This window comes from Papio anubis, chromosome 9 (assembly GCF_008728515.1).
Source record: "Papio anubis isolate 15944 chromosome 9, Panubis1.0, whole genome shotgun sequence".
NCBI lineage: Eukaryota > Metazoa > Chordata > Mammalia > Primates > Cercopithecidae > Papio > Papio anubis.
The window spans coordinates 52,223,360-52,244,804 of NC_044984.1; the positions used below are offsets into that span (position 1 = coordinate 52,223,360).

Genomic DNA, 21,445 nt, shown 5'->3' on the forward strand with positions numbered 1-21,445 from the left:
TATGTGGGCCTGGTGTCTCCCTTTCTTCTTCACTACCAAGTGCAAGCATGGGTCCCCCAACATGCCTCCTCCCAGTGTGGAGGACTCTTGATTTTTTTTTTTCTTTCTTTTATTGAGACAAGAGTCTCGCTCTGTTGCCCAGGCCAGAGTGCAGTGGCCGGATCTCGGCTCACTGCAACCTCTGCCTCCCAGGTTCAAGCAATTCTGCCTCAGCCTCCCAGTGACTGGGATTAAAGGCATGCACCACCATGCTCTGCTAATTTTGCTCTGAGGTGAACGGCCTTTCTGCTGAAGGCTCCCCCCGGGCTCACAGGATAAGAAAAGGGATAGAGGAGCCAGGCACGGTGGCTCACCCCTGTAGTCCTAGTACTTTGGGAGGCGGAGGCGGAGGCGGGAGGATCACTTGAGGCCAGGAGTTCGAGACCAGCCTGGCCAACATGGTGAAACCCCGTCTCTAATAAAAATACAAAAAATAGTTATAACTGAGTGTGGTGGCGGGTGCCCATAATCCCAGCTACACGGGAGGCTGAGGCAGGAGAATCGCTTGAACCCTGGAGGCGGAGGTTGCGGTGAGCTGAGATCACGCCACTGCACTCCAACCTGGGCGACACTGTGAGACTGTCTCAAAAAAAAAAAAGGATAGAGGGCCCGGAACTCCCACATGTCTGTAAATGGAGAGTGAAGGATTCAACTGTTGAAGGAAGCTCTTGCTGAATGTGGACTAGTGCTTACTGTGCGTGCTATGCTTACGTTGTTTGGTTTTGAAGTGTAAATTGGCAGACTTAGAAAACCCTGCTTCCCCTGGTCCATCTGTGCCCCCTGAGGGAGGGATGCTCTAGCCGGGCAAGAGCTTAGACACTGCCTTGAGGGCAGCAGTAGTCAGAATGCTGTGCCCAGACCACACCCCTCATCTCCCACCAGCGGGGCCTTGAACAAGTCACTTAACTTTCTAAATGCTGTTTCTTCATTGGTAAATTGTAGACAATAGTACTGGCTTTTTAAGATGGTTGCGAGGATTTAATGACATAGAGTGTATGTCTTGCTTTTAGCACAGAACCTGGCCCGAAGTAAGTGCTCACTAGCTTTCTATTATAAGCTAGCTCCTGAGTTCTGAAAAGACTGGGTTACTTGGAAGCAAGGGTCTCAGAAGGAGTCCCCACAGCTGATCAGCAGCTCAGAATGGGAAGGGGCTGCGGCAGGAGGACTGTGCTTTGATTTGCTGGGGATGGAGTCTCAGCATCGCCAGAAAGCAGAGTTTTGGAAATCTCACTCTGTCAATCATTTTGTACTTTCAATCAAAATTCCTTTTTCCTTTCCTTTGGCTTTTGGCAGCACTCCCACGGTGAAGGTCGGTCTGCCTCAGCTGTGCTAAGACAAACAAAAGGAGGGGAGCAGGGTGTGGCAGATGGCAGCCAGCAGGGCTGCAGGGAAGGCTGGCGGATGGCAATAGGGCATCCTGCATGGCAGGGCATCCAAGCAAGGCAGCCCAGGGCGAGCTGTGAAGGGGGCATGGGCACAAAGGGGCAGCAGCTCTCCTTCACCCACCCAGGGAGTCCCTTTCTGGGCTCCTATTTTGTCATAACCTGGAGGACTTGATATTTTGTCATTCCATCCACTAGCGCCTTTTACATCTCCCCCACAAGACCGAAGATACTCCCCATTAAGAGAAGAGGCAAGTGGATTATTTGGTGTTAGGATTTGTTGTGAGGTTTGCTGACACCTTGACCATTTTTCACTGGCTGGAAATGAAAGGAACTTCCCACTTGCTCTTTGCAGGCAATTTCATTCTCTCCAGGGTCCTTATTTCCTCCCCATATTCTCTCACACTCCCAAACTGCTGAAGAAGGGAGCAAACTTTGACCACGAGGAAGGAGTGGAGCTGAAATAAGAGTCCAGGGTCTTGGAGGTGAAGGGGGAATGGCCAGGTCCTCCAGTCCAATTTTCTTTGCGACCTCCCCGTCTCCTCGCTTTGCCCAGACCACACACCTGCCTCTGTACTTGTCACTGCACCTGCACTGCTGAATTCACCTTTCCTGGGTCACGCCGCTGTGCTGGGTGGTCACAGACTAAGGCCCTGCAGAGCTGCAGCCTCCATGTGAACTGCATTCAGGTCTGGTGCTGTGTCCTCAGTTCAGTGGCACACTTGCACCTGAACATCTTGGGGCTGGTGGGCACCAAAGGTCAGAAGCAATTCTACCCAAAGATGCTGGTGCTACCAACTAACTCCTCAAAGTAGATAACAACATATGGCTATGCCCAACCTGCACTGGCTGCTGACCCAACCCTACCCTGTCCAGCCCCTCTACCTGAGTAAACACTTTCAGCTGCCCTCGAGAAATGGTAGGATTGGCTATGTGCTGAGCCTAGCGGCACTGCAGCTCACGAGGCAGCACTGGCTTCAGGCCACTGTGGCCTTGGTGGTCCCTTTGATGGCACGGAGGTGGATAAATGCCTGCATCAGCTGACACTGATTTTGTGGACACCAGGGACCTCTGCAGCCAGCTGGGAAATCTTTCCGAGGTCTCCCACCCCTTCCCTCTGGAGCACCCCCTGATGGGGCCAGTGGAGGAACCCCTACTCTATGTTCTACTCTGGTACCTAGTGCTCACGGCGAGCAGGCTGGCCCAGGGCAGCCCTCCTCAGAGCTGTTGCACCTTTCAGGTGCCCTCTGAACAGATATTGTTCAGAATACAGATAAACAGATGCCACCAAAGTCATCTAGCTGTGAAGTGGAGGGGCAGGTTTCAAAATCAGATCTGTCTCCAAAGTTCCTGCTCTTAACCAAAGCTGTCCCATCTTCTCACCCCTCTCCATGGCCTCTAAGTACCATATCCCAACTCTCCCAGGACTGGCATCATCTTAAAAGTCAGTGCCTTCTCTGCTCCCAGGGTCCCCACTGACTCCAACCTGCCATGTCCTCCACTACATGAACCCGGATCTGTTGTACATAATGGAACTACCTCCATGCCCATAGGTACTGTGCTGCCACCAGCCCCAGTGGGAAGCACCTCTGCCTGTCCCTGTCCCACCCCAGTACCCCACCTTGACCAAGGCCATGCCCTGACCTGCCTCCAAGAACAGACCAGCAGCTCACCCCCTAGACAAAATCACTTCCTCTTTAATTGCTGTTGAAGAAGATTCACACCACTGCCTCCAAGGAGATGGGGGGACATTCCCCCCTTGCCCCCACCTCTCTCCCCTTCCCGATTACCTGGTCCTTTGCAAACTATTTTAGCCAGAAAAAAAAAAAAAAAAAAAAAAGACCGGAAACCACTGACACAGACAGCCCAAGGGCTGGGTTGGCTGAGGGAGGCAGGGCTGGGCCAGGCAAGTCCGCCCTACCACCCACTTTGTGGGGATGGGGCAGGGGGCCTGGAAACCCTCCCAGCCACCTCGAATCCTCTCAGCCCTGGCTGGGAGAGGTCACGGGGGTGAGGAATGGCTCTGGAGCTGCTCCAGTGGGAGGGAGGGGCTGGACAGAAAGAATAATGGGGGAGGGGTCCCACTGTAGGGGTGCCCCCTACCCCAGATCACCACGGGCGCTGCACAGTCACAGGTACGCAGTCACGGTCACAGACACTCACAACCCGAGAGCACCCCCACCCCACCCCACCCCCTGCCCACCCTGGGCTTCCCCTACCCCAAAACGCCCTCCCCACGCCCCTGCCCGCCCCCACCCCCATGTTGGGGAACAAAGCAATAAATTACAAGGCCCCCTTAGCCCGCTCCTGCTACATCCCTTCTCCCTCCCAAGATAGTAGTGGGAGGGACCCAGACTCTTGGCTTCCCCCGGACTCTTTAGCTTCCACCCATGGGTAGGTGTAAGGGGACGTCCTGGTTTCCACTACTCACGGTCCCTTTCACGGAAAGGGTTGGGAACCCCCCACCCCCATGAGCAGCAGGGGTCCTGCCCCTCGCTGCCCTTGCCCCCTTCACTGGGCAGTGAGATGAGTATGGAAGGGGTAGGATCTCCATATTGGCCCCAAGTCCCAGGGCTAGCCCTCCCACGTACTAAACCCTCCCTCTGGCGTGGCGTCGCCCCAGGAGCCAGCCTGGGTATGGGCTCCCGCCCTGGGATTGTTGAGTTCGGGCAGGACCGGGTCTTCTTCCCGCCCCTAGGGGGCACAAGCGGCCATGTCCAAGCGCCTAGGAGCCCGTACCGCGGGAAACGTCCCCTTCCGCGAAACCCGAGCGGGTAGACCCAGAGCAATCCGAGTGTGGAAACAGTGGAGAGGGGGCGTGTTGAGCTGGGGTCTCCATGCCTCGTTGGGGAGAGGGAGGTGAGTTTGTGTCTTCTGGGAGGCGTGGGGGCTGTGCCCTCGTGGGGGTAGGAAGTGCTCCCGTGGGGCTGGGTGCGGATCGGAGAGGTGAGTGGGTGCGTCTGTCCAGCGGTCCGCCCGGTGTGGTCGTGCCCGGCCCGCGTGGGGGTGAGGGTGTCTCTCCCACTGGGCAACTATACCAGCGCAACTGGGGCGTCGGCGCGGCCCACGCTAGCGGCGCTGCTCCGGCGGCGGGGGCTCGGCGTGGCTGTGATGCTGGGCGTGGTGGCCGCGCTGGGCGTGGTGGCCGCGCTGCCGCCCTCACCCGGGCAACCGTGCTGGAGAAGGATGTCGGCGCACAGCTGGCTTCCAGCCTGGCGGGCGTAGAACAGCGCCGTGCGGCCCTGGGCGTCACGGGCCGCCACGTCCGCGCCGTACTGGAGGGCGGAAACGGCCGCGTGACCGCGCGTCCCCAGGGCGCCCACACCCGGCACCGCCTCCCCCACATGGCCAAGCCTACTTCCGGGGTCCCTCTGGGAAGATCGGGCTTTCCCGCGCCAGGCGTTTTCCGAGATGAGGCCTCAAAGACCCCCTTTCCTCCCCCCAGCTGACGTACCCACAGCAGCAGTTGCGTGATGACAACGTGGGCGAGCTCGGCAGCCAGGTGGAGTGGGGAGCGGAGTTGTGGGTCCTCTACGCTGGTGTCGAGCGGCCCGTGTCGCGCATGGGCCAAAAGCAGAAGAACGGTAGCCACGTCCTGGGCCTGCACGGCGGCCCACAGCTGGCGGCCCAGCGGCTCCTCCGTGGTGCTCAGCGGCGCCAGGAACAGCAGCTGCTCGTACTTGGCGCGAATCCACGACTCGCGCTCCTCCCTGCAAGACCAGGGATCAACTGAAAAGGCTCTAGGGACCCCCAGCCAGGACCTCTGCCCCTACCCAAGGGACCGTCTCAGGCTCGCACACCCTCAGCAACCCTCCCCCCCGCTCTGTTCCCTCACCCTTACCGCGAAGAATCCCGCGTGGGCTTGACACGGCCTCGCGTGTCGCTTTCCCACACGCGGTTGGCCGTGTCGTTGCCAATAGCCGTCAGCACCAGGGTCAGCTCCCGTGGCCAGTCGTCCAAGTCCAGCGAGCGGACGCGGGACAGGTGAGTGCCCAGGTTGCGGTGGATGCCAGAACACTCGATGCAAATGAGGGCGCCCAGGTTCAAGCTGGCCCATGTGGGGTCTGCGGACAGAGCGTAGAGGTCGGCTTCCAGCGGGGCAGCACAGTCACCCCGGCATTCACCGCCTCCAGTGAACCACACTCCCTAGCCCCACCGCTGCCTCCTGGCACTCACTGGGGGCCCCGCAGTCCACGCAGATTGAATTCCCCTTGGCGTTCCGGATCGCCTGGATGGCCACGGCCTCGCTTTGGCTGTCTGTGCGCAGCTGCAGAGAGGGTTTGGGTTGGTACTGATTCTGCCTCCAAGCCCCACCCCCTTCTCCTCAGACACCTCTGCTCTCCTCCCACACGACTTCGGCCGTGTAGTTGCCAATGGCCGTCAGCACCAGGGTTAGCTCCTGCGGTCAGTCCTCCACCCCACCTCAAACTCTTACCTTGACCTTGCTGCTCTCACAGCATTGTAGACTGGCTAGGATCTGACTCTCGATGGCCTGGACCCAGGCATCCCGCTCCTCAAAACTGGCTGCCTCAAAGTGCCACGTCTGACCCGTGCTGGACACGATCAGGAACTCAAAGTTTTCCTCTGAGTGGGGGATGGGATGGAGTCATTAAGGGACAGAGTTCAAGCAGGGGCTGCCTTCCCCAAGCCCGTCCTCCCTGATGCCCATCCCGAGCCCCTGGGAGTGGGGCAGTGGGGGTAGGGGAAGCAGAGGGTGGGGGCAGCAGGAAGCCCGAGCACATGCAGGGGAAGGCGGGGGCACCCCCACCCTTCTGCACCCCAGCTGAGCGCCCCTCCCGGCTCCCCACTTGTTACCTGCTTTATAAATATTTCTTAAACTACCAAAGGATTTTAGTTTCCACATTTTGCGCTTGGCTGGTTTCCCGAAGCGAAGGAGATAGAGATAGAATGGAGAGCAGAACAGAGAAAGAGAGACCAAGAAAGAAGGAGAAAAAGAGAGGTAGATGGAGAGATGGAGAGAGAGAGTGACAGAGTGCCAGAGACAAAGCAGGACAGACAGATGGGGAGAGAAAGCAGAACTAAAGTCAGTGGCCCCGGAGCAGAGTGGAGCAGAAGCCAAGAGCCATGAGAGTAGGCAGATCTGGAACCTGGGTCTGAGCACCCGGCAGAGAGCAGGGGCAGCAGGGATGGGTTATCAAGACCAGCCAGGAGCTGGGCCTCTGGGAGGAGAAGGGAGGGTCAGGATCTGAGTGAACACAGGGGAAGGGGGCAGAAGCTGGGGCGCAGGGCTGAGATGAGAGGGCCCTGGGGCTGGTGGCGGTGGGGGTGCGGGGTATCACTGAGGGACAAGAATGGGGATCACTATGGTCAAGGGCTGTTGGGGAGCACTTGGCAATAGAAAGTTATCCGGAGAAGACTGCGTGTGGTGGCTCACGCCTGTAATCCCCACCACCTGTAATCCCAGGACTTTGGGAGGCTGAGGCGGGCGGATCACGAGGTCAGGAGATCGAGACCATCCTGGCTAACACAGTGAAACCCCATTTCTACTAAAAAATACAAAAAATTAGCCAGGCGTGGTGGTGAGCACCTGTAGTCCCAGCTACTTGGAAGGCTGAGGCAGGGGAATGGCGTGAACCCCGGAGACGGAGCTTGCAGTGAGCCGAGATCACGCCACTGTACTCCAGCCTGGGTGACAGAGCGAGACTCCGTCTCAAAAAAAAAAAAAAAAGAAAAGAAAAAAAAAAAAAAAAAAAGAAAGAAAGTAAGTTATCGGGAGAAGGGACTGGGTGGTCACAGAATCCAGGATTTGGGAAATCAGTGGGAGACGCAGAGATCAGGGGCTGAGTCACTGCGGATGGGTGGGGGGCATCTGGGTGCAGGGGCTGGGGTGGTAAGTGGAGTTGAGGGAAGGAAGAGGAACTAGAACATCCTTAGGAGAGGGAGCAGGAGCTATAGACATGGACGTCATTGAGAATAGGGGCTGGGGAAAGGAACTGGCTGGGGAACAAGGAAAGAAGGACGGGGCTGGGGGATGTCCACACACTCTTTCACTAAGTTGTGTGCAGTAGTAATGGTCGTCAAGCACTCAGCTCAGGCACTTCCTCCTGCTGCAGGAGTTAGCCCGGGGAGCTGATGTTGGGGATGAGGGTTCTGGGTGGGAGTGGAAGTGCCTGCCAGAGCCTCACCTTCAGCCTGCCCAGTCGAGCCTTCAGTCTTGGATGGTGTTGTCAATTTTTTCCTCCTCTGTTTCTTCACCATGGGAGAAGGAGGGGGTTCTCGACTCAGGGGGCTCAGGTCTCCAGATGGGGTACAGTCTTAGGGAGGAAGACACAGCTGCCTCAATAGCCCCCTCCACATATTTCCTGATTTCTTGATAGCCTGTCTCATTCCCTGAACTACTGTGGCATTTTAGGGCACCCCTCCTCAACTGTCCCTCTCCAAGAGTTCCCCCTTGATCATTCCTGGGGAGGCAGGCAGATGAGAGGTTTAAAGTCAAACCTGCACTCAGATCCTGGTTCTACCACTTACTTACTGGCCTTAAGACCTTGAGCAAAGCACTTAATCTTCTGAGCCTCAGTTTCTTTATCCCTGAAATAAGAATAATAATCTTGACCTGACAAAACTGTTGTGAGGATCATCTGTTTACAATGTGTCATTTGCATACTATATATATATTTTTTTTCAAACATGTCAAACATGGCTGACTATGTACTAGACAATATTCTCAGTTTGTTTAAACCTCAAAGAAACCCTCTGAGGTAGAAACTATTATTTCCACATTACAGATGAGGAAACTGAGGCATGGAGAGGTCAAGTAACTTGCCCATGTGACAAGCCAGGATTCAAGCTCAGGCAGTTGACGTTAGAGTCCACTTGTCTTAACCATTATGATAGACATGGTATGACTGAGCTTTGTGGTCATGTGTGGGGCTCCATGTGTTCACTCATGCATTTATTCCAACCTCCAAGCCTTCACCCCAAATTCATTTCCCACACCCACCCTATTTGGGTGTGGAAGACAGCGGATGGAATTTCATCCCCACTGACCTGTGCTGAGGGCTCGGGCCAAATTCCGGTCTGGCTTCAGCAGGTGCTTGGATGTCTGATCTGGTGGTGGCTGCAGGGAACTAGGGCTGGGGCTGGGGCTTGGCATGGGAGTAGTGACTTCTTTCGGAAAAAGAAGATGAAACCTCAGTGAGCCTCTCTTTCTTCTGGCCCCACTCCTTACATGGTCCCTCTTTATCACCCAGCTTCCTACTTGCCCAGTGCCAGCCCCCACTTCCCTCTTACTCCTCCTTTTCCCCAGCCCTGGCCCCTCTCCTGCTCCTATGTCATAAGCCCTACTCACCGGGGCCTTCGCCCATCTGGACAGCGCTCATGTCCTTGACGAGTCCGTTGATGCTGGCCGAGGGGCCAAATGCAGAGATGGCCCTGGGGGGCCGCTTGCCCGGGACTTTGACGGTTGTTCGCAGCAAGTCCATCTCCTTTCCGTGAGTACTGTGGATGTAATCCTGGAGGGGTACAGGGCCGAGAGTGTAGGGAAGGTTGGGGTCCTTGGTATGCTGGGAAGCGGTTAATATGTTACAGAATAGAGAGGGACTGGAGAGGGGGCCTTGGGGGCCAAATGGGTTGTGATGAGCATCTAGGGGATGGGCCCATCAGACTTGATCCAGCATTGTCTCCTCCAGGAAGCATTCCCTTCCTGGGTGCTCTCCCACTAGACTGCAAGTTCCTGGGGCAATGCATTTACCTTTACATTCCTGGCATGGGCACATGGCAGGCTCTTAACACATGCCTGCTAAACTTAAGTGAATAGGACTAGCACTTCCTAGAAATGACGTTAGTGCTTTGTCAGAGGCACAGACAGGTAGAGCTTGAGGGAAATCCAAAGCTGGCCAGTGTGGCCCAGTTTCTGCCACTCACATTAATGCTGGGGTGGTAGAGTAGAAAGCCATTACTGGACAGGGTTACATATTTCTTCTTCCATTCTTTGTTCAAGGAATTGCCACTTCGTTTTAGTAGGAAGCTCTGGAGAAAGTGAAAAGACACATGGGAGAAAAAAGCCAACTAAGACCAGCTGCCCCTAGCCTGCCCCAGCCCCTGGACCACTCACCTGTTTGATGGGGATGGCTCGTCCACTCCCTGTTGTCTCTCCCCGACTATCCAAGCTCCGTTTCTCGGAGTCACTACCCCGACGATTCTGGAATGGTTATTGGAATCAGTTTAAGGAGGGATAGAGGGATACACTGATGTGAGGATAGGGAAGACAGATGAAGAAGGGCCCAACAGAGGAGTCTAGGGACTAGGGAAGATGGGCAGGTCATGAGGGACAGGAGGATGGGGGTCAGCATGTCCCTGTCCAATACCGCAAAAAGGCTGGTCCTACGCTTGGCTGCCCGGTGCAGGGACCCTGGGGTGCTCAATCCAGCCACTGCAGCTGCCTCGGCTCGGAGCTCCCGGTGACCAACATTCGGTGAGGATGGGAGGGAAGAAGAGTAGTCGCTAGTGTGGCCCCCGTTACTAGCCTGTGAGCATATGGAAGAGTCAGCAGAGCTGGGATGCCCCCTACCCCACCAAGCTACACTCTTATCTAGTTACGGGGAATTTGAGACATTCCTTGATCACCTCACCATTTATTTATATTGTCATTAATAATTTTTAAAATCCTCACTAACATTGTGACAGTGCTTTTTATAAATGTTGCAAAGGTTGAATCACAAGTATTATGTCATACAATCTTCTAATAGCCTTGGGAGGTTAGGTGAGTTGCTTAAGGACACTGCAAATGATGTCTCAAATCACTGGAAGTCTGGTTGACTTCCAGTCCAATGCACTTTCTCCAATAGTTTCACTGCCATTTCCATCTGTTTCCCCACCCCCTGAACCTCCCTGGGTACTCTGTACCTGTCCTAGGATCCCCAGCCCTTCTGCATCTTACCAGCCCCTCTGCAGACTCTGAAACCCCAACTCACCTGGCCAGCTACCGGAGTGGATGCAGCTGAGTGGCTTGGGGAGCTGGGCAGGGACTTGCAGGCAGCCAGAAGCTGTTGCTGCTTGCGCAAGGTCACCACCTTCTGGGCCACTGAGGGGAGTTGAGGGAAGGAGGTGTGAGCAGGCCAGATACCCAAGACCACCCCTCCATGCCCAGCTTTGATAAATCCCCAGTAGACAACACAGGACCCAACTTCCTTGTCACTGTGGCCTCTATGCCCCCTGTGGCCTTGCCAGTTCCTCCAACCCAGAAAGACCTTGTGACTATTAAGCAAACCTCTGGCCTCCCCGATCTCTCCTCCTTCCCACAGAGGCCAATTTCCTGTCACGCACAGAGAGAGGCCTGGATGCCAGGTCCCTTGCTCTGGCTTCCCACATATACTGGAGATCACCACACTCACCCTCCTGGAAGACCCGATCCACATTAAGCCCATAGGTTGCACAGGTCTCATAGTAGCTGCAGCGTTTCATGTCTGCGCACAGAGCTCTGGCACGAGCATCTCCCACTACCCGAGGGGAGGAAGCACTGATCCTGTCTGATGGGATAGGAAAGGGGCAGGATTGAAGAAGGAGCCTCGCCTTGTTCGATTTTTCACGATTCCCTTATCCCTGTGCTGGGCCCTCAGGCTGGGCCCACTGGGGATGGGGTGTGAGAGATCATCTTTTCTGTGACCAGGTGGAATGAGAGTACATAAGCCCTTTCTGAGTACTGGGCCCAGTTCACACAACTAGCTGTGTATGAATAGGATGGGTGAGCTGTGTGTGTGTGTGTGTGTGTCCTCAAAGAATACTGAGTGGTGCTTCCTGACAAGGGCTACATAGCTGAGACCCAGGTGTGAGCAATAATCACCCTGCCCTGCAAATCCATCGAAACCTGAACTGGTGGGAGGACACCAGCTTGTGAACTAGGAAAAGGTTGGGTACCCATGGGTCATGGCTGGACTGCCCACTCTGCAGCAAGAAACCAGGAGGCAAGCAACAGGTGGAGGCAGGCACCAGCAGAACAGGCATCCAGACCAAGTCCCACCAGCTCGACCCAAGGGAGTGCTGGAAAAGCATTTCCTGGCCCTGGCAGAGTCTGGGAGCCTCTGAGTCACTTCTTTGAGAACTAAAAGGTTTTCTGCTCTCTTCTTTTCATCATTTCCTTTGTGTTTTCGCTTTGTTTTTGGATAAGTTCCTTTAAAAGGTGTCAGTCTGACCCAGCTGTTGCAAAAAGGAAGATGGAAAAGGTTTCCTATCCACACTAGAACTTGAGATTTTCTGTGTCCTGTGATGGTGGCACCGGGAAATGGCAATGTGAGAACACAAGGTAGGTGATATTTCAGGAGAGGCAAGGAAATGGCTACTATAGCTGTCCTTTCCTCCCCGGAGATCCCCTTTTCTCTGCTCAGACCTTGGGAAGTTATTGTTTGGTTTCATGACTCCCTTATTTGGAGACCAGGCTCCCTCCAGAAGGGTACTGTAATCCAAGTGGCCGTTTCCACACTTTACCAAATTCTCACCCATGTTGGGCAATATCCCAGTAGCCTCCTCAGGGCCTCCCTTGAAAGCAGTGCTTTCCTAACCCCTCCTTACCTTGTGTCCCCACTAGTGCCAAGGCCAGGCCTCCTCGTCCCTCCCCACGAAGGGAACTCAGCTGCCCATGGAGACAGCTCACAGCCTGGAAACTGTTCTCATCCTCCAGGCTGAAGACGAAGATCACAGCATCTGCCCAGCCTGAGAACTTGCGGGGAGTGAGGGAGCAAATGGAAAGTCAGGCAGGTCTACTCCTCTGGACCCAATCCAGATGGAGACCTGGGAAACCAGAGCCCTCTCCCTTGGCCAGTGCTGACCCCAGCCAGCCTGTCCCCCACCACCTCCACCCTCACCTTGGCATCAGGTGCCCCAGCTTCCTCTCGGATTAGCACCAGATGTGTCTGCCCATCCACCAACATCTCTTTCTTGTACTGCTCACCTGTCCAGAAGAGTTGGAAAGGGTAATAGGTCAGAGGTGACATGTCACCAAACCTCCCCATGCTCCCAGTGCTTTTGCTATTATGGCCTCATCCTTCCCCTCCTGGTCTCCATACCTGCCTAATCATTGATCTCACTCCTGGATCCCTAACCCCAATCGTTAGCTTACTATGGCTCTTGAGAACTCACTCTCTGTCTTCTCCAGCACCTGGTATGAACCGGTCAGGAATCGGTGGATGAGTGATGACTTCCCACTCCTGGCGTCGCCCAGCACACCCTGAGGGCAAGGATGTGGAGCAGAAATTGTGGGATGTAAGAGAAGGCAGGATGTGTGGGTCTGGACACTCCAGAAAACCCAGAGAGATAAATCATCCAAGTAGGCCCTACAGCGCCTGGATGACAGTCATTCCAGAAAGAGCAGCTGGGAGGATCAGAGCAGCTGGGGGGATTGGAGCAGCTGGGAGGATCAGAGCAGCTGGAAGGATCGGAGCATTTGGGAGGATCAGAGCAGCTGGGGGGATCGGAGCAGTTGGGAGGATCAGGGCATGAGTGTGGGTAAGAAATGATCCTAAGCTCAAAGTGGAGCACAAGCTGAAGAATGTCAGCAATTCAGTAGTTTTTTCGTGTGTGTTGGGTTGTTTAGAAAACAAACTAGACGTGTGTGTGTGTCTGTGTGTGTGTGTGTTTGTAGCATGTCACAGCTCTAGGCACTAGTTGGAAAACTTTACCCAATTCTAGGCAACACAACATGAAGGCCAAAGGGCAGATGCCAGAAGTGAGAAGCCTGGAGGAGGACCATGAACAAACAGGAAAAAGGGGATGGCTGCATAAAGACTAGAGAGGAAAAACTTGTGAGGAAGATGTAGCAAATTCCCAGGTTGGTGCTATGAAGGTAGACTCTCAGAAGAACTGGAAAACGATTCCCTATTCTCAGAGAGAGAGAGAGAGAGAGAGAGAAAAGGAGAGGTGAAGGGAGAGAGCTGAGAGTGCAGTGGGTGGGAGGTCAGCCTTCCCTATAGGCAAGGGGACTGGGATACCTACCAGGCGCAGTTCAGGAATGGAGCGGCTCAAAGTCCATTCCTGGCTATTGATCACAGCCTCTGTAATGGGAGAAGGGCAGTAAGAGGGGAGGCTCCTGGCTCAGGAGGACCCCCAACACTGAGCCACCCCTCCTCCCTCTGCAGCTTTCCAAACCCCCTGAACCCTGCCTGCACTGGAGAGGTGTGTGGTACAGACAGGTTTGAGGGTGGTCCCCAGGCCTCCCATCCCAGCCGCTCTCCCCCAGCTGTTGCTGCCGCTCAGTGGTTGCTTAGCAACGGAGCTAGCAAGACAAAAATACTTCAGTTGGCATCTCCCTTAAAGCACATCCCCAAACGCGGGTCCCGGCCCCAGACAGGGAGACCAGGGCTCTGACAGTGGCAGGTTCTTCCCTCTGGAAAAAGAATAGAAGAGGAGCTCCTCCCTAACCCACTGGTTCCGAGGGCAGACCCTGAGAGGAGGTGCTGAAACATAGAATGCTCCATTCCACAGGACAGAAACTGAGTTGAGGGGTTTCCCTCCCCTTCTTCAAGGTCAACGGCACCGTGGCCCTGTACCCCTCCCCACAACCCAAGGGAAAGAGCTAGGATTTTCCTATGCCTCCATCTCCCACACCCTCCCCACAAACGCCCTCCAAAAGAACTGTGGTGAAGGGCTCCATCGCCTGGCCAAGAGAAGCCACAGGCCTGGGGGAAAGGATGCTCCTTCCGCCCGCCGGGTCCAGCCCCCGCGCCTGACACCGGCCGGACGTTCCCGGGGCGCCGCAGCTGCGGCGGGAACTCTGGGATCCGGAGCCATCTGCTCCCACCCGCTCTGGAGCCAAACCCCGGGGGCCGCCTCCGCTCCCGGACCCGCCTCCTCTCCCGGGAGTGTGAGCCGAACCAAGAGTCTCCTGCTTATCTCCTCCAGTAAGAAAATAGTAATAATAATAGACACCCTGCCCCCGTAAAAAACACTACCTTCCCCATACCGCCTCCCAAGTCTCCCAGGGTACGGATTGCCTTTGCAGCAGTTCCGCTCCCACTGACTCACTCCGGGGTCAGCCCCGGGTGGGTTTCAGTGCGGCTCTGGGGAGGGGGCTGGCAATGGGGGAAGTGAGGCTTCCTATCCGCCCCCCTCACTTCACATTTAAATATTCTGCACGTTCCAGCCCCGCACACTCGCGTACCGCCCAATCCGCCTTTACCGCACGGAAAACATCACTAGCCTGCTCTCAGCCCAGGGGACGACTGGTCCCTGGCGAGAAGCTGCCTGCAAGGTCACTGTCATGCCACCTGCCCTAAGTGCTCAGGGGAAACTGAGGCTTCCTCATCCTGTTCACCTTCAACGTCCCTCTAAATACGGCAAATCCCCGTTTCCATGCTCCCAGAGTTCAGCTGAGGCTGGAAGTGGGGTCCTGGGCTTCTCTGGGAGCAATTTTCTAGTCACTCTGACCAAGGGCATTATTTTCCCAGAAAGCTCTGAGGCTCTCTTAGTCCCTCTGAAATCAAGTCATTTCTCATGTCGCACAATGTAGCTACTCACCCCGCTTCAGGACTCCTATTCTTTGCCCCAATCCTTGGCAGAGGAGTGAGCTTGGTTCATCCGCCCACCCCAGAGAAAAGCTTCCCTAGTCTCCTGCACCTCGCTCCTCCACCCCAAGCTGAGCATTCCAGGTACCCTTCCCTTCGTGTTCTCAAGCCCTGACTCAACTCACTAGGGGAAGCGCGGAGCTCGGCGCCCAGCAGCTCCCTGGACCCGCTGCCAGAAGATAGGCTGGGGGGTCCGGGAAGGGGCCCGGAGCCAGGAGGCCCTCCTGTGCTCTTGGTGAAGATGCCGCTGATAAACTTGAGCATCTTGCGATCACGAGTGGACGCTCGGCCCCCCTCCCGGCCCCGTTTCAGCCCTGGAGCTGGAGGCTCCAGAGTGATTGGAGGTGCAGGCCCAGGGGGCTGCGCGGAAGCGGCGGTGACAGCAGCCCCTGGAGTCGGAGTTGGTGGGAGGGTTAGCGGAGGAGGAGAACCGGCAGGCTGTCCCGGATGCAAGTCACTGTTGTCCAAGGTCTTACTCTTGCCTTTCCGAGGAGACAACTTCCCTCGGGCTCCGGCCCCAGCCCCGACCCCACCAGAGGTCGCAGCTGTAGCGCCCCCTCCCTCGGCGGCGGCGGCGGTGGCGGCTGCAGAGGCAGAAACTCCAGTCCCGGCGCTGCTCTTTGACCCCTTGACCCTGGGCTTGCCCTCGCTTTCGGGCCATGACAGGCGGCTACCCGCGCCCTTGCCCCCGCCGGCTTTGGCTCCACTCGTGGTCACGGTTTTGCAAGGCTTGGGAGCCGGCGGAGGAGGCGCCACCTTGAGCCTCCGGCTGCCGGTGCCAGGATGCGGAGAGGATGAGCCAGGGACGCCGCCGCCCGCCCGGCCTTCGGGCTCCGGGCCGCCCCAGCTCGGGCTGCTGAGAAGGGGGCGCCGGGAGGAGGTGGGGGCGCCCCCAGGCTTGGGGTCGGGGCTCAGCCCCCCGGAGAGCGGGGGTCCCGGAGGGGCGGCCCAGAGGGAGAGGCGGCGGCCGGGAGCAGGGGAGACTGGGCGAGCCGGACTGGCCGGAGCCGGGGACAGGGCTGGGGGCTCCGCGCCCCCGGTGCCCGCGCTGCTGGTGCTGATCCACAGCGCATCCTGCCGGTGGAAGAGACGTTCGTGCCGCTTCTTGCCCGGCTCCTCCGCACTTCTGGGGCTACCAGGATCCCCAGTCTCGCAGCCTCTGGCACCGGCGGCGCCGACCGCGGCCGCAGACGGAGAAGGCGGCGGCGGAGGCACCGACTCGAGCTTAACCAGGGTCAGCGAGATGAGGTAGGTCGTTGTCCGGCGCTGAAGCGCGCCCGCGCCCCGGCTCATGGGGCCCGGAGACCCCCGAGCTGGGGAGGGGAGGGGACTCCCCCGGACTGCCTCAGGGGGGCCCGGCCATGGGGCCGCCCTGCTTGCTGCCCCCAGCCCCTGGACCCCTCTGAGCCCCCGGCCCGGCTCCCCTGTCGCCGCCGCCTCCGCCGCCTCCGCTTGCGCCCCCCTCCCATCACATGGGGCGCCCCCTCCCCATGCTCCCCGCCCTGCGCCCCCACCCTCTTGGAGCCCCGGGACCTTGGTGCTGCTCCAGGGAGGCGCGCCGGACCGTCCACCCCGGCCTGGGTGGGGGCGCTGAGATGGGTGGGGGAGGGCGGGGAGGACAGTAGTGGGGGCAAATGGGGGAGAGAGAGGAAAAGGGGGCAGAAAAGGGGACCAGAGGCTAGGGGAAAAGAACCAGTGCGGGGGAGGCAGAGGCGGGGAATTGGGGCTCAAGGGACAGGGGCCGCGGATGCGGTCGGAGAGAGGGTCTTGAGGAGGGTGGGAAGCTAGTGGGGCTGGCCGTGCGGGGGATTCGCAGGGGCGCGGGGAGGATGCTGGGGATGGAGATACAGGAGGCGGCGGGGGAGGAAAGAGGGAACGGGAGGTGGGTGGGAACCCACGGGTCTGGGGTCTGGGAGGGGAGGGGCGTGAGATCCGGGCGAAGAGTCCGGGGGCCTCGCCCGGGCTCGGCTCGGTCCGGATGCGCGCTGTGTCCGGGCGCTCCCCTCACATTGAGGAGGAGGCGGCCCCCAGGCCCCCCCACCCTATCTCCCCCCAACCTTTTCTCCACCAGCACCAATGTCTGCGAGGGCGGTGCAAAATCCAGGACTGGATTTCTCTCCCAAATCCTGGGCTGGATTTCCTGGGACTTGGACTCACCTCCTCCAACAACCTAGCCCCCTCCTCTCTCACACCAAGGTTAGGAAGCTCGCGACTGCGAGGTATGGCATTTAGAGATAAGGGTGCAAATCGATCTATTGGGTGAACAGGCCGCGGTGAACAGAGCAAATCCAGGGTCACTGTCAATTCTAGGGAAGCTGAAGTGGGAAAGCGGGGGCCCTGAAATCCCTTCCCCCAGGATCTCGTCTCCCCCAGGTACCTGGACGCCTTCCCTTTCTCATGACCCAACTCCCTTTCCCACTCACACCCCCACACTTAATACTTTGATGGGGCCAAGACTTGAGCTCGACTGTCCCAAAGTGAACTTGGAAAATGTTCCCCAGGGATGGGGACAAACTTAGCAGGGTAGGAGAGAGGGGAGAGATCTGAGTGCTGGAGAAGCCCAGGCCACAGGGTAAGTCAAAGGCTCCAGCTCTAGGAGGAGGGAGAAGGATGTGTCTTAGGCTGATACCCCCCCAATGCCAAAATGCATCCAGTCTCCATAGCAACCGTAGCTCCAAGAGTGCCTCAGAAACAGCGGGCAGAAGCAGAGAGGGATCCGTGTGTATGGTGGGTGGGAGACCAACCGGGGGATGATGAATTAGTGGAGGCACTGCCCGCAAACCTGATTACTCAAAGGTGGGGGATTTCACTCCCCAAGTATAAGGACCCTTCAGTTGAGGCAGAGAGAGCCAGCCTCTTCAGAGTTCCCTTTCAGTCTCCTGAGGTTTGCTGAGTGGGATTCTTACGGAAGGTTAAAGAGGAGGCAGATGAGTGAATGGAAACCGTCTGCTCCTTGTCCCCCACACCTCTAGGGGTCTTGGAGTTCAAGGCTGTCTATCCTCCAGCCAGGTGAGAATCCTGAAGTGGTTAAGCCAAAGTGGAAAAGAGGTTGAGACCCCTTGGGGGTGGGGCAAGATGGGCGAAAGAAGTTCTCTCTGCAGCCTTGGAGACCCCTTCCCAGGACTTGGGGAGTCACAGCGGTCCCCTGATTTGGCATCCCACCCTCCTGACGCAGCTGAGACTATAATAAGTGCTGCCGTGGGCGGCTCTTGGAGGCAGGAGCCCGCAGCGTGCTCGGCCTGGTGGGGGGCTGAGGGTGGGGGGGGGGGGGGGGGGGGGGGGGGGGCAGGGGGCTGAGCCAGGATGCCACCAGCCTTTTGTTCTCCTAGAGGCCTGTACCCAATCCCTCCAGTGTTCTGTCCTGGGGTTCAGCAGCTTCTCCCTCCCTCCCTACAGAACCAGGATGACACCATCCCCAGGACAGGAGACCCTTCAGTAACGTTTTTTGATGGAGATGGTGAAGGAGAATTGTTGGCTCTGGTTTAAACTTCCCTCCTTTGATGGCCTCAGTTTTCCTTTATGTTCAATGGGAACAGAATACTAATTCTTAGAGGAGTAAAACAAATCACTTATGAGGAGTGGAGCCTTCTCAGGGATTTCAGCCTCCACCCCTCCTCACCTCCCTCCCTCTCCAGAGGGAGCACAGCTTTTCTCCCTGGCCTAAACCACTCTTCTCCTTTATTATTATTATCATTATTATTTTTGACAGGGGTGGGGCATAGAGTTCCTCCCTAGGAGGCCCCATGGGCCACTCCCCCTTGGTCTGCCTTTCCAAACACTAAGGCTGTCAGGGGAGACTTCAGGTGTAGTTCCTGGCAAAGGGTGTGGGACAGGAGGTGAGAGGGGCACTAGCCTCCGAAGAGCAATAGGAAGGGGATCATCAGCTGGTCCCACTAGGCATCCAAAGCAAACCGTTCCTTCCCCAAGTTATACTCTGGTGTACCAGCAGAGAGGTCTGGCAGGAAGTGTCCTTGAGGGAAAGAATGATCTGTTGACCCCCCCAGGTAGGCAGGTAACAATGGAGAGGACTGAAATGGCTGGAAGAGATCAGGATATGATGGAAGAAGTGCTTCCACCAGATAACTTTCATGAGCAAAGAAGGCTGCTTTTGTTAGCTCTTTGCCACATCAGAGGTGAATGAAATGAGAGCGAGCTGGAAACAACCTCCAGTTCCACCAGTTCGTCAGTGGTAGGGCCTTGTGGATGGAGAGAAGCTGTTCCTGCCAGGGCTCCACCACAGGATTGAAGGCTGGGGTGGGCAGGAGGATGTGGCGGATGGTGTTGCCATGGCAGCACTTCCTCCCTGTGTTGTCATCACTTGCTCTAATGGCACTAAGGAGGTAGAGCGGAAGGTGTGTGGGGGGAAGACAGGAACAGGAGCAAGGGGAGGAGAGGGGACCAAGAAGAGTTCTGGGGACATATCTGCACTCTGGCTCTGCAGAGCATGGTGTGTTAGAGTTAGTATGCGCTTGGGAGCCTAAGATTCTCTGCATGGTGTACTTCAATGTGCGTGCGTGTGTGTGTGTACGTGTGTGCATGTGTCTCTCTACAGCTGGAGAACAAGAGGTCACTGATCCTTAGTGGGTCCTGGGAATGAAATCATTATCCAGTCCCAGAACCTGCTGCTCCAGACTGCTTCCTGTTCTGGACTCCCCAGGCAGGGACCAAGTCTACCATGAGTCTGTCACAGCCTATCTTCCTCATGCTCACACATTTCTTCATTGCCAAGAAGGTCAGCTCAACAGGGACCTGTATTTTGATCTCCTGGGAGAAGGATCAGAGCAGGGAAAGAGACAGAATGATACCTCCCGTGTCTTTTTCCATCCTCCCTAAATGTATTCTTCCCCAGAGTCCCAGCTCCATTTTGGGGACTAGGAAGTAGCCGACTGGGAAGTGATACATGATACAGCTAACCCTTCTATGCACCTGCTAGTCCCCGATACACCCAAGTTGAGGGCTGACCTTTCTCTTACCTTGAATGCTGTCTAATGAGGCCTGGATGCTGTCCTGCAGTTCAGGGTCGTCCACTCTCTCTGCCAGCTTCCTGAGGCGTTTTAGAGCCTGCTTGGCCACCTCATGTCGTTTGACTTCTGCTCTCACTGCAGCTACAACGAACTGCCTCTGGGCATGCATGTTGCCGAGACCTGTCTTTCCAGGCTAACAACCACCTCTGGTCCTGAGGCCCATGGCCCTACAGCCCCCAAACCTCAGAAGGCCCCTTCTGCTGTGCCCAGAACTCCCCGCCCCTGCCCGCCCTTCCGTCTATAGACCTCACTTCCTGACTGGTGAGTTTCAAACCCACAGCCTGGGACAGCACTACCTCCTGCACCTCCCACCCCCTCTAGTGTTGGCCCATCAGCCCTGCCAGCCAGCCCCTGCTATGATTTCCCAGCCAGGTGGATGGAGAGATCTTAACAGTGTCCCAGGGCCTCCTGTGGGAGGTGGTTAATTAAAATGGGTGTTGGTTCTGGGAGAATATGGCAAGCTAGGTCCCAGGTGCAATCCTAAACTCTTGATGACTTGCAGATTTCGAACTCTCACAGGAATTCATGCACACTTGGTCTGTTACCTTCAGAGCCCTGCATTCTAGTGTACACTTGTACCCATCGCCCTCTCTACATATCTCAATGAGCTCTGTATCCTTATGTCTTACAACGTAACCCTTTTTCAGTCAGCTACCCACTGAGGCCACCTCCTGTTTAAAAGGGCCAAGTGAGGCCAGGCGTGGTGGCTCATGCCTGTTATTCCAGCACCTTGGGAGGCTGAGGCAGGAGAATCACTTGAACCCAGGAGGTGGAGGTTGCAGTGAGCCAAGGAGGTGGAGGTTGCAGTGCATTGCACTGCAGCCTGGGTGACTTAGTGAGACTCCATGTCAAAAATAAATAAATAAATAAATAAATAAATAGGCCAAGTGATTACGGGGAAAATGAGTTCCGAAGGAGGAAAGTAACCTATAAAAAGACAAAAACTACCATGTTCCATGTTCAATCAGTTTCATAATAATTAACATGTCTATAACACTTAATAGTTTACAACCTACTTTCATATATATTATCCTCATGACAACCCTGAGGGGTAAGAGGGTAAGATTATTTATACCTATTCTGAATAAAAGGAAACTAAGGCTCAGAAAAGCCATTAAGAGGTGAAACAAAGACATGGATTTAGGTCTTCTGATTTTATTTTATTTTTACTTTTTTATTTTTATTTTTTACCAAGCACATAAAGCCCAGATTGATTATAATTTTGATACCCCTTTCACTACACCACACAACCAAAATGCTTGTCAGCCAGTTCCCCTTCTAATACCATTGTCTTGCCCTTGATTTAGGACCTGAAAGAAAAGAAGGTAGATGAGGAATTGAAGGAGACAATGAAGATGGGAGTTGGGGTAGGAAGGGGATGTAGGTGGGGAGTGAGGTGGTGGGAGGTAGGAGGTAGTGGGTAGTTTGACTTACTTTGCTTACACTGGACGCCTGTAATCCTAGCACTTTGGGAGGCCCAGGCAGG

At 56.1% G+C, this 21,445-nt stretch overlaps 1 protein-coding gene across 4 annotated transcripts; it reads right to left on the reverse strand.

The window, feature by feature from the left end:
* Positions 1-3,095: 3,095 nt before the first annotated feature.
* Positions 3,096-20,198, reverse strand: AGAP2 (ArfGAP with GTPase domain, ankyrin repeat and PH domain 2). 4 transcript variants are annotated; one of them, XM_009181089.4, is made up of 19 exons: positions 19,909-20,198; positions 13,368-13,426; positions 12,516-12,603; positions 12,242-12,327; positions 11,949-12,096; positions 10,775-10,909; positions 10,355-10,464; positions 9,749-9,907; positions 9,496-9,582; positions 9,306-9,410; positions 8,731-8,893; positions 8,430-8,549; positions 7,568-7,696; positions 6,237-6,296; positions 5,857-6,005; positions 5,598-5,688; positions 5,263-5,485; positions 4,876-5,131; positions 3,096-4,696 (listed from the first exon to the last, which is right to left on the reverse strand). In XM_009181089.4, the coding sequence occupies exons 1-19, from the start codon at positions 20,066-20,068 to the stop codon at positions 4,454-4,456; spliced, it is 2,571 nt and encodes an 856-aa protein (XP_009179353.1). In that variant the 5' UTR covers positions 20,069-20,198; the 3' UTR covers positions 3,096-4,453. The 4 variants fall into 4 exon arrangements, with proteins under 4 accessions (XP_009179353.1, XP_003906727.2, XP_003906728.1 ...); XM_003906678.5 differs by lacking the exon at positions 19,909-20,198 and adding an exon at positions 15,061-16,311; XM_003906679.5 differs by lacking the exon at positions 6,237-6,296.
* Between the last annotated feature and the right edge of the window lie 1,247 nt (positions 20,199-21,445).